The 12427-nt window shown below is 49.0% G+C and overlaps 1 protein-coding gene across 5 annotated transcripts in view; it reads right to left on the reverse strand.

Moving 5' to 3' along the window:
- The window catches only part of prdm16 (PR domain containing 16), a 219842-nt gene that overhangs the window by 18607 nt on the left and 188808 nt on the right, over positions 1 to 12427 (reverse strand). For 3 of the 5 annotated variants that reach the window (XM_029246831.1, XM_029246830.1, XM_029246834.1), the window contains exons 4-9: positions 12008 to 12145; positions 6343 to 6445; positions 3148 to 3349; positions 2706 to 2853; positions 2310 to 2559; positions 67 to 1582 (exon numbers count right to left, since the gene is read on the reverse strand). In XM_029246831.1, coding sequence (XP_029102664.1) covers positions 67 to 1582; positions 2310 to 2559; positions 2706 to 2853; positions 3148 to 3349; positions 6343 to 6445; positions 12008 to 12145 — 2357 coding nt within the window. The remainder of the gene's footprint in view (positions 1 to 66; positions 1583 to 2309; positions 2560 to 2705; positions 2854 to 3147; positions 3350 to 6342; positions 6446 to 12007; positions 12146 to 12427) is intronic. The other 2 variants (XM_029246835.1, XM_029246832.1) reach the window with 1 other exon arrangement.

The raw sequence follows: 12427 nt of genomic DNA on the forward strand, positions 1-12427 counted from the left end.
CTTCACATTGAGTTGACGGCTACGTTGACTGCTGGTGTAATTTTTGATCAACTCGGGCTGAAATACCTGTAGATTGGGTCCATGAAAAATGGGGAGGGCTTAGCGTAATGCAGTGGGGGTTGCTGCTGGGGCTGGGGGGGCTGGGGCAGGGCTTGCTGGTGCTGGGGCAGCGGGGGCTGGTGGAGAGCTTGGGGCTGGGGTTGTGGCAGGCTGGGCGGGTCATCCTTGGACACAACTTTGCTGTCGCCATACACATGGTTCCGGCGCTGCTCAGGGGTGTTGCCATTGTGGTTGGCTCGGCTGCGGCTACCAATGCTGAGGTCCAGTGGCTGTTCCTCCCCGCCCAGGGCGGGGGCACTTAGGGGGGCAGGTGGCTTGCTGGCAGGCTGGGGAGGCTTGATCTCCTTGGGCTTGGTGGTGAGGTCAAAAGGCGACTCCGAGCCCGGCGGGGCACCAATCTTCTGCGGGTGGTCCCGAGGAGACTTGGGCTCCGCCTTGAAGAAAACACCGGGGTTGAGAGCCCGGTCCGTGAAGGGGTATAAGGAGTGTGGGAAGTTGGGCAAGAACTGGAAGGGGAACATAGAATGGTACGGAAGAGAGCCTATCTTCTTCTCTTGCAGACCCATGAAGCCGGGACCAAAGTACTTCTCAGCGATGGAGGCAATGGCCTTAATGGAGTCAGTGGCAGCACCAGTGGCTGGCAAGGCCTGCTCGTCTGGTGGAGGGAAAAAGGAATGCTGGGAGGAAATGAAAGGCCTGTCGCAGGGTAGGTGGGCCGAGCTGGAGACAGACACGGAGCTGCTGCTGACGTCGTCCTGCTTGGGCTCGGCCGCGGCCTTTCGGCGGGCCTTGTCGCGTTCGCGCTCGCTCTCGGCGTCGCTGTCTAGGTCTGAGCCCGACACGGTGCCGGTGGTGGTGTCCAGGTCAGTGCCGCTGGTGGTGTTGACATCCTCCAGGTCGCTCGCGTCCGACATGTCGCTCACCTTAAGCTTGGATTTGCCATCGGCGTAGGGCGCGTCCAACTTGTGCTCGGGCTTCTCGTCAGAGGGGTTGCTGTGGCTGCCGGCCCCGTTGTTGTTCGCCGAGGAGACCATAGACAGGGCGGGTTGATCCAGGGGCCCGGCGGGGATCTTCCCCTCCTGGCTGCCACCCAGCGGGGTTTTCAGTAAGGGGTTTGGGGGCAGGAGAGGGGGCCTGGGGTACAGCGAAGGGGGAAAGATACCGGGGAAGCCGTGGGGTAAAGCGGGGAACGCGGGGCCGCTCGGGGAGAAGGGCAGCCCCGCATGGTGCGGTCGTGAGGGAAAGTAATCGCCGAACCCCAGTCCGGTGTGGTTGAGGCCATGGTGCGATTTTGTCTTGCCCATGATAGGGCTGGAGGTCATGGGGATGCCGGCGGCGAACATGCCCCCGGGGCTGTAATGGTTTTTGCCCTCGCAGAAGCGGCGATGCTTGTTGAGGGAGGAGGTAGTGCTGAACATTTGCCCGCAGTCCTTGCACTTGATCTGGGTGCGGCAGTCCGCGTGCATCCGCTTATGGCGGCAAAGGTTGGAGAACTGCGTGTAGGACTTGTGACACACCTCGCCTGAGGGAACACACAGCCCACAAAGCTTTGGTTACTTCCTCGCTCGCACAACGCCGGGTTGTCATCATCATCACAGCTACTTCCCTGCTCAAGTCAAATGGTGCTCTACTTGAACTGTGCATGCAAGAATCGAGTACTAACAGTTCATGCTAATTCAAAGAATTGAATATTAGTCGTGCATGCTTATTCAAAGACTCAAACATCTGTTTTGCCTTCTTATTCAAAGAATCAGATATTGATTTTTTTTACAATCCTAACGTTGAAAGGCAGCACCACCTGACACACTCATTTATTACAGACACTAGTCGTCATACTGATCACAAGAAACTACATAACTGTAAATGCATTGCTCTTAAGGTTACATTTTTATGAAAGGCATATCAGCATCATTATTTAAGGCTTACAGAAGTGTATAATGCATTTGTGCAGATGCAGAACACAGACACACAAAGACGCAGAGACAGAGAAAGGGGACGCGACAAAGCGAAGCAAAGGACGAGTGGGGAAATGGCGTGTTTCGCACCCGCCAACGGGGAAGCCAGGCCAGGCACGTTTACCTTTACATGTCAAATCTGCATTTGCCATAGAAAAGGGTGACGGCCTCTCGGGAGAAAAACAAACAAGCGAACCACAGGGGGGTGGAGGGAGTGTGGGGGGGGGGTGCACACAGCAGGAGAGGGAGGAAGAGCGAAACAGGTTGCTGTCGGATTTCATCGAGTGCTCTGACCTATAACGTTATGGCTGTCACCGGCTCGGGATGGTGTTAGACGGGAAGCCTTTGGGTAATTATATCTGAGGCCTAGGCACGGCGGCTCGCACTTACAGATGAAAGGCTTGACACTGCTGTGAATGTGCTTGTGCTGCTTGAGCCCGGAGGAGGTGGCGAAGGTCTTGCCACACTCCGGGCAGGTGTGAGCGCGCGCCCCCACGTGCTGCGAGCGGATGTGTCGCTGTAGGTTGCTGGGGTCCGTGAAGACCTGCCGCGGCGGGGAGGGGCGAAACGAAAACGGCACGAAGCGGATTGAGAACAAATACTCTGCTTTTTTTTTTTTTTGCTCGTTTCTTACGCGCGGTTTCTCGGTTTGTTTTTTTAGGGCGAAGAGGGAAAGTGCACTTTGTGTACCTTGTCGCAATTCTCGCACTCAAACCGCTTGCCGCTGTCGTGGGACATCTGATGACGGATGAGATTGGACTTCCAGTTGAAGGCTTTGGGGCACTGGTCACACTTGTACTCACGCTCCTCCGTGTGGACAATCATGTGCTGGCCGAGGCTACGGAAGGGAGGGGGAACACAACGAATGGAACGATTACCCGCAGGTTCACCGTGCCCGAAAACGCCATTTGTTGGAACTCCTCACCAACCGGATGCCCTCAGCTGTGCTCAAAATTAACGTACTGCACAAATTGTATTTTCTCTGAGATGCGCGTCGCTTTGGACAAAAGCGTCTGCTAAACGAATGAATGTAAAATTACACCAAAATGCTAGTCGTGACTTTGAGTAGTATGTGCCACGGCTTCGAGGTCTGGGCAGCGGGAGGGCGAGCGGACGAGGGTCGTGGGCTCACCTGTACTCGTTGGGGAAGATCTTCTCGCAGTCCTTGCACTCGTGCACGGGTTCGTCGGGGTCCTCCCGCTCCTGTTTGAAGTCCTTGTTGAGCGTTTCGAAGATGGAGCCGGCGCTGTTGCATGAGTACTTCTGGTGCCGCCGAAGGTCCGGCTTGGACGGGAAGAGCTCGTCGCAGTCCTCGCACCGGTACGTCTGCTCGTCTGCGGGCAGCAGGCAAACACAATGGACGTCACGGCGCCCGAAGGCCTCACGCCTCATTGTCTCATTAAACACTATCTGAAGACTATGATTATTAATGTTAATTAATATCATCAACTGTCACAATGCGACAATAAAAAAAGAGGCGGCTTTCCGACTCGAAAAAATTGCACAGAAACCTCTTGCGTAATAGGAAGTGCCTGCTCTGGTCTTTAACCGCTCTCCCTGTCTTTTAAATACAGATGCTAAATGCCAGCTCATAAACGGGACGACGCTAAACAAACACACTCGATAAACCAATAAATACTTTTTCGCAATTACTGCATAATTAAAACAATCAATTAATAAATGCGCCCCTCTGTCTCACTGAGTATCCAATTAAAAGCGTGTAACAAACGTTCCGGACGACACTTCCTCGCTCTACATCTAAGCGCAACAATAAAATCAATTAACGATAAAATGCAGCTTCAGCTCGCCCCTTAATTAGTACCGTGGTAATTAAATTAAGCGCAACCGGTCACTCTGGTTGGCTTGCTGGCTGGAAAACACAAATCGTTGCCCCGGTTTCCCGGTGTACATTGAGCATCTTTAATATGGATAATAAATTTTCGTGACCAAGGTCAAATTATTATACGGGGAGCGGCTATTCTGTGGCAGCATCCTGACCAGGGTGCCAAGTCAAACACTCGGTGCTGAGTTGTACATTTTCCACGGGAGTGACTCGTGTGTGAGTGTGTGTGTAGGGGGGTGGAGGTGGCACATGGCCACCCTGCTAACGCTCGGAGCCCCCTCCTCATGCCGGCTGGGCGGCCGCAGCAGGGGGAACCAGAACTCTCGGGCCCAAGGGGCTCGTAAAACCCCGGCCAAAGCCCCCAAATCGGCGTATTTCACCTTTAAACACACTCGACTTGGTCGCGTTCCATCCTAAACTTAGAACTTAGTCTGGGCGCAGACGCTTTTTCATGGCTGAGCCACGCACTTTGGGGTGGGTGCAAAACAGCCCTCCATCTGAAGGTTATAAAGCACATATTTAATACCGAGGCCTTTATTGCAGGTTAACCATTTATCTATAAAGGGGAGTTCATGTCAAGTCTGGTTTAGCGCCAGGACCGGGTCACTGGTTCTTAATGCGGGGAGGGAACTCGGCATCCCATCCCGTGCAGCTACACAAAATGCGATTGTTTTCCTCGGTTCGAAACGCACCAGAGATGTCGTCCCAACTTGGGTGTTTTAAAAGAAAAAAAAAGCATAAGTGCTGGAAGCACGGGTGGAGGTGGGGGGGGGTCCTGGATGGGGCGGCGGAGGGGGGTGAGGCTGGGTGGAAGGGCTAGCGGCCTTTGAAATAATTGTGCCACATTATCTTTTTGTTCCATCGGTAACACTCGGGACAAAGGAGGAATGTTAAAGAAAAAATAAATGGGAGACTAATAGCTCTTTCAGAGAAGTACGGGGAGCACAATTACGGGCCGTTTAGTGACTAATCTGCGTGCATGGGTGAGGTCTCCGGAGACTCCTCGAGCCCCGTTCCGAATTCCAGGCCTGATAAGCTGCGGCGAGGAGCGGGGTGGGCCCGGGCGGGCTGGGGAGGGGGGCGCTGGGGGGCGGTGGGGGTGGGGGTGTGTGTGTGCCGCTCACCCCTGCTTTTTGGCACTCACATCAGAAGATACCTATCTTTCTGGGCAAACATTTTGAGCCCGCAACACAATGTCCGCGGCTCACGGAAAGGCTCACGCTGTCTGGGCTGCTTTTTATTGCCCATGACAAGGAAAATGTAATCATACTTTCTACCCCCTGGTCCTCAAATCAGGAGAAACACAACACAGCAGTGTAAGAGTGTACCTGACAAGCCCACTTTAGACAAAGCAGAGCACAGAGGCAGGACCCTGCAGAAGGGCGTCCAGCTTCTCTAAGGACAACCGGAGAAATGCTGGTTCCCCGTTCGGGTAAAACACCGCGATGGACCGAGGGTGGACGCAGCCAGGTGTAAAATGTTTTACCACAGTATGGGACTCTCTGCCCTCTTTTTTTTTTAAAATATATTTTATAGGAGCAGTGAAATGAATGATGCAGCCTTTAAATTTGCACAGCCTGTCTGAGTTCCTGCAAAATTAAACATTTAACTGCAGAGAAAAATGAAAGATACAATAAAGAAATTTAGAAATCCCAACATCTATTGGGTGGAAAAAAGGTACCACAGCATAAAATCTTAAAATACTTGAAGAAAATCAGTTATACAGACGTGTCTACTGTAAAATTTGCAGCCTTGAATATTTGCTAAAATTGTCTTGCAGAAGTCAAGTTCATGTTTACAGGATAAAAAAAATGCCTAAAGAAATTAAAAAAAAAAAACAGCTGTAGAAATTTTGTCACTCTTTTACCTTCAATGATGCATGGAACTTATTGGTCTGCTCATAGTAAACATTTAATTTTGGCTGTATTAATAAAACGTAATAACAAGAACAATAAAAATAAGGGAAAGAATTAAATATTCAATAATTCCAGTTATTAATCTATTTTATTTTTTGCTTGACAAACCTGCACAAATGCCACTGTACAAACACAGTACTGGATATATGTGAAGGATTTCGAGCTCTGCAGCAAAGCCCTTATTTTCACATTTAAAGCTTCACCTTCTTATGAAGGAGCTGAAAATGTGCTAAAAGAAAACGTATAAATTGTGTTTTTTTAAAATTGTGATTTTTGCTGTGCAATAAATCCGTGTTATATACATATAGTTATATACAGTATATTTATTACTGAGTGTGTCCGTGTGAAGTGCAAACGCGTTATTTATTGGAGACACACAGATGCGTTTTGTGTGTTTCGGGAGTAAAAGGTGTGAGAAACATTTTTAAATGTACCTTTCTGCAATAACTGGGGTATAAGAGCAACTTGCGCTCTCTAAGGCAGTAGCACGGAAAGCGGTGTGTGTGTGTGTGTGTGTGTGTGTGTGTGTGTGTGTGTGTGCGCGCGCGCGTCCGCGCGCCTGTCTCACCCTCCACGTTGGGGGCCATGGACTCCTCCGGGAAGACTCCGTCCTTGGTGAAAACCAGGAGCTCCTCCCCAGCGTCGATATCCCTTATGGCCTTGTAGTAAATCTGCGGAACACACACACACACACACACACGGTAATAAACACACAGCGTTCACACACAGCAGTGAAGGATTCAGACGTTACATTTACATTTATTCATTTAGCAGACGCTTTTGTCCAAAGCGACGTACAGCAAAAATCTCAGCAAAAGTACAATTTATGCATTATTAAACGCACTACACAAGAACAACAACCTCCCTGCCTGACACACACTGAAAGTGCTTCGGAAAACCCGTTTCATGTCCCGTAAAAAAAACTTAATAATAATAATAATAATAATGACTTTGATCTAATCTATTTGACTATAGTCACAGCTCCGCGACTGCCGAATATAGAATTGTCATATATATTTTCATAAAAGAATTTATTGTGCCGTTGTTATCGCAAAATTCCAATTTTATTAAATAATTGTGAGAAAAAGTTGAGAATAACATTTAATTAAATTATACTGCATAGATTTTATTCTTATTTGTAGGAATAATCAAGGTTGTATTTGTTGGGTAATTCGAGTAAAATCTTTCAATCGTTTTAATGTCTAATGTCGCTGCGCTGAGACGAGCTGCAAATAATTAATTCTTATTATGATTATTATTAATATTAATAATGATGATAATAATAATATATTATTAGTGACAATTGGTGTTTTGCAATTAATGACACGAATTAGTTTGTTAACATTAATTATTAAAAATTAAATGGTCCAAAGGCAAGTAAAATTTTATTAAACGATTAATTTCATTTATTAATTTTTCTATACATAATCATTGTCAATCTCTAATTTGCATAAATATATGAATGTGTATAATTGTTAAAGTTTTGTAAAAATGAAAGGCAGTTTTGTGCTGTTGACCTTTCGAGCGTTAAATGCGATTTTAGGAAATGTGAAGCTTAAAGGGAAATGAGAAAATTCAAGGAAACAGCAGAATAAAAGGGAACAGTGTCACACAACACTGGAGTTCGGAACCACATACGGAGTGAGTTGGACCAGAACAGCAATATGTGTTATATGTTGTAACAAATCAAACCACAGAAAGCAGGGGTCATGACTGCAAGCAACATATCATGATCATCATTAATAAACATAAATTTACAAATATTTCCAATATTTCATCATTCACATCAGCCTTTCATTCCGGAGACTGACAGCCAAAATTCAACAAAAGTATTTCATGTGCTTCCGCAACCGCCACTATCCGCAGTGTGGGCTGAGCGAACGCGAAAGCAAAGCGCGGCATGTAAACGGTGTACAAACGGTGTAAAAACTGAGAATTCAGTGTGCGCTGAAATAATGGTGTGTAAAAGAGAAAAATCACTGTACAGTAAAATCACGGCGATTAAAGTGAAAAAAGCAAAAAAAAAAAAGAAATATTTTAAAAAGGAGCGTTTCGGCGCACGGGGCAGTGGCGCTTACGGCCTCAGGGGGGCGCTCGTCGCCAACACACAGACACGCGACCAGCGGTTCACACGAGAGCAGAATTAAAAAGTGAGTCGAAGCACCATTCGGCCTGAGACGGAGAGCAACGGCACACACGCACATTTGTTATTATTATTATTATTATTATTATTATTATTATTATTATTATTATTATTACTGTCTGACCTTGGTGCTCTCCGTAAGGCGGTGGATCTGTGAAAGTTGAGCTCTTGATCTCACGGCCTCCACTTGCAGTCGCACTCCTGCTCCTGTCCCCACTCCCGTCCCCACGCGTGTCCCCGTGGAGTTCACCACGCAGCCCATAGCACCGTGACGAGGCGCGAGCCGGCGCGAGGCGGAGCGGCGGTGTCCGGGTCCGAGGCGGGCCGTGTGCGCGCGCGCGCGCTCTCTGTCCGGTGCGCTCTCCGGCGTGTCCGCGGACGCGTGTGACGCGCTGGGCTCTGCCCTCATTTAGTGATCCCCCCCCCTTATTGCCCCCCGGGAGCGCGCGGAGCGAGTCGGGCCAGTCACTCCTCCCCTCTTATCTCCGCGGAGAGGAGCGGCTGATCCGCGCGCAGACCCCTCCCCGCCCGCCCCGCCGCCGGCATCGATCTGTCACCGAGGACGAGCGCGCACGTCTTGCCCCCCCCCCCTTCCCCCCCCGCTCCTCCGAATGTCTCGGCGGGTCCGAACGGGGGGGAGTCCCGGCGCACCTGTCTCCACATGTTACCTGTCCGGCTCCCCCCCGGTTTCGCGAACACGCGCGTTCACGTCCGTCCCGCAACACCCGGCGAAGCGCTGCGGTACAGAAGTGCGCGCGCGGGGCTCCGCGGGATGGAGACGGAAAAGTGGAGCACGGAGCGTCTAACTGAGCAAACACACACACACATACCAAGGAGGAACTGATAGAACGTTGCCCAACTTTTAATGCAAATTTATGAAGGAGTACATTTTATCTTTTAAACAATTATTGTTTCGTTTGTAGTGGATACAAATTATTCCAGTACCTTTGTTTTCGCAACTGTTACTCGTGTCTTTTTGTCTCGACACTTTCCGTCCTAAATATGTTTTTGCCCATGATTATATACGTACTCAGAAAAAAAAACAAGGCAGAAAAATTAAAAGCCGTATTTTTAAATCATGTCTTTCCTCTGTATCTTCTCTTGAATAATGAATATATTTTTACGATATCATTACAAATGTAAGGAATTTAGTATAATGTAAATAACATTTCTATTTCGATCATGACATGTAAGAGGGCAAAAAAAAAAAAAAACCTTGCCGACGCGACCCTGCACCGGACAAGCGATTATTGATAAGGGATGGATGAAATCAAATTGTTTGAAAATAAAAGAAAAAGAAGGGGAAAAACAAATCGCTTTGATCAGGTCGGAAGACAAATAATGTCGTCGTTTGTCGCGCGGAGACAATGAAGGCAGACAATGGTGGAGACACTTTGGGGCGGGATGACGTCCCCCGGTGGCGGAGGTCCCGGGACTCGTTAGTCCCGACTGCGGAGAACCGGGGGGGGGGGCCTTCCCCCAGCCCCCCGCCCGCGTGCCCCTTGTGCGCGTTCACCGCGGCAAGATGCCCATACAGTAAATCTCCCGAGTTTTGACAGAACTCGGAGAAAACATCTTGACCTCCTCTCAGTGCTTTCAAGTGTCCGGGGCAGATGCGTCATCCGTCAATGCCAAGACGCAACATAATCCACCCCCCCCCCCCAACCCCCCGCCGAGGAGCGTTAAGGACCGGCGGATTCTGTTTCCGCGCGCCGCCTCGGCTGAAGATCAGAGGTGCTCGCGGACGCGCGCTCGGGAGTCGCGGCGCGGTGACGGCGTGACGGAGGTGGACACGCTCCGCCGTGCCTCAGCTGCAAGCTGTCGCGACCCCCCAACCCCTCCTCCGCACCAGCTCGACGTCTCGGCTAACGCGACACCCCCTTTTTTTCACCGCTTGTCACCCTGCCGTTTAGGAGTGATCACTGGCACGTGCGCGTTCGCCGCTTATTGTATATGCACATTAAAAAGAAATGATGCATGATGTGTATGGAGTTATGGCGGAGACTCTTTAAAGGAAGCCAACAGTTGGATGGTGCACCTTGTCCAAGCTCTTGTCCTCTCTTGTCCCCCCCACAAGAGGACGCGCGCAGACACACACACACACACACACACACACACACACAAGCTTCTTCAGTGAATTACTACAGAAGCCTGCAGTGAAAACACACAACCTGCTCATGCCTTACTTTAGCGCACCACCCCCCACCCCCCAGTAGTGAGATCTGCTTGGCGCCTCCCTTGTTTTGACAAACCACTTAAGAGCATCTCGAGAAAGCAGGACTGCCGGGGTCGGAGGTCAATGATCCTCCTTCAGGACCAACACTGAGGACACAGAACAGAGCTGTGGGCCTCGACCCATCTTGTACCGTAAACTTCATCCAACTGGTCTGTAAGCCAAGGAGTTGAACCTTTGAGTGAGATCTTTAACCAATAAAAAATAAAATCATAATTCAGAATGTTTTGCATAATACACTAAGCCACTAAGTAATTTCCTGAAATCCTTAACGTAAAGACATTTTTGTGGCCATTACTGAAGTCGTGTGTGTGTGTGTGTGTGTGTGTGTGTGTGTAACTGTAGATACTTGAGATAACGCATTTTTGACTCTGGCAGAAAAAAATAGTGAGGGGTGCTGGGTGGGACCCACAAAGAGCAGTTAAACTAAAGTTGAAGCGGAAATACTCATAAATCTGTTTATATTCATTATGTGACATGAGTGAAATACGTATCAGCATCACAGCATTTACTTCCATATCATGAAAATGTGTGCTCTGAACAAATGCATATTCATTTTGTGGTGTATGTGTCCTTCAAAGAAGCTCTAACAAGTATAAATGCAGTCCAATTAATGTTTATTTTTACTATTCTTCAGTATAATTTATTTTGTGATGAACACTTCAATCGGTATTCCAACAAATCTGCATTCCCACGCCGCTCTTTTGTGCCAAAACTTTCAAAATGAAATTATTCAAACAGCTTTGGTTAAGAGACTCGTACGGAACAACTTCGATGGTTATGAATACTGTAACATGCGTCCCTGAGCATGCTATTAGATTACCGCTGAAACGAGCAAACAACCCGTCCGTGTATTAAAAAGTTACGCATTTGCTCGGTGTTTGCAGACTCCGCACGCTGTTGCATGAGAAATTTATGGCCATAACCCCCGGGACGGCGCTAACTTTGATGAATTATGTATTTTAGTCCTCGGCAGTGTTAGTAAATAAATGATAAGACATTGTCCATAAAAACACATAATACAGGCAACAGCAGAAAAAACTTTTAAAAAAGACAAAAAAAAAGAAAGAAAGACAAGTATTTCATTGTAGCGGTACAGCTCAGGACAGTATGGTTGGTGTGTTGTCTGTGCCGGTCTCTGATGGTGCTGTGTTTCAGAAATGAGCGCTCGGCTATTTGAGGTCAGCTGGTGGCCGCGTGCCTTTGATCCCGTTCGCCCCGTCTTTGTGCCGCGCTCGTACCCCGAGCCTCCGAACATCAATGCTAACACCAGCGGAAGGCCCCAGCGCCTCTGATGCGCCACAACAAAGGCTCCGGGAAGCCGTCCCCTTTGACACCGACCATCCTCGACAAAAAAGGGAGCCGCTGTGTCGGGATCTAACACACTACTGGGTCGCTCGACGGCGATGGAGGACACATTGGCCTTCAGCTCACACGGAGTGAGCGCTTTTTTTGAGTCGCTCAGCTCCGCGCCGCAGCGATTGAACATTTTAAAGCTCGGCTTTCTTTATTACCCAGGCCGTTTATCTAGAAGATTCCTGGGCCGACTTTGAATGTATGAAACACAGAGCTTCTGGAGACAGGAAAATGATAATAAAACTTAAGATTGTTGCTTTTTTTCGCTCCTTCCTACATGAATCACTTCCTTTGAAGGACTCTGTAGCCGAACAGACTTAGACCCACAATAAAACGTCTTTCTGAGTGAAGGCAGCGGTATTTACAGAATGAGTCATAATCGGTAAAGTCTGCTGTTAAAGAGACAGGACAGGTGAGAAACGGTTGAAACGGCTGCAGACCTATGACGGCCTTCATACCCGAAGTTGGTGGGGGGGGTGTAAGTAAAAGAGTGTCGCTCACCTGGTCCCCATTCAGGTGACACACAGCCAGGTTCTGCTCCTCGTAGGTGGGGGCTGTGCGGACGTATTTCAGCCAGCTGTTGTTGCCCTCCAGGCCGGAGTCCACGCAGAACTTCACATTGCCCATGCTGTCCACCACCTGTCCGGAAAACACACAAAACCGTCACGTCAATCAGCCACAAATTCTGAAACGTGCACGCGCGCGATACGAGGTTTCTGCAAAATTGCAGGCGTACTTAATTTTAGTGGCGCATGCGCTCTTAAAGTCGTTCATTTTCCTTTTTTTTTGTGGGGATGCTCGCTGGCGCTCTCCTGCTGCAGTGGCTGCCTTCAAAAGCCTGCCGTGTGTGCGCATGCGAGAAAGTCAGCACGTGGCCCAGACACACGTGGGGAGGCGATGATGGCTGCCTGTGAGTGAGCC

This window comes from Scleropages formosus, chromosome 2, assembly GCF_900964775.1.
Source record: "Scleropages formosus chromosome 2, fSclFor1.1, whole genome shotgun sequence".
NCBI classification, from domain to species: domain Eukaryota; kingdom Metazoa; phylum Chordata; class Actinopteri; order Osteoglossiformes; family Osteoglossidae; genus Scleropages; species Scleropages formosus.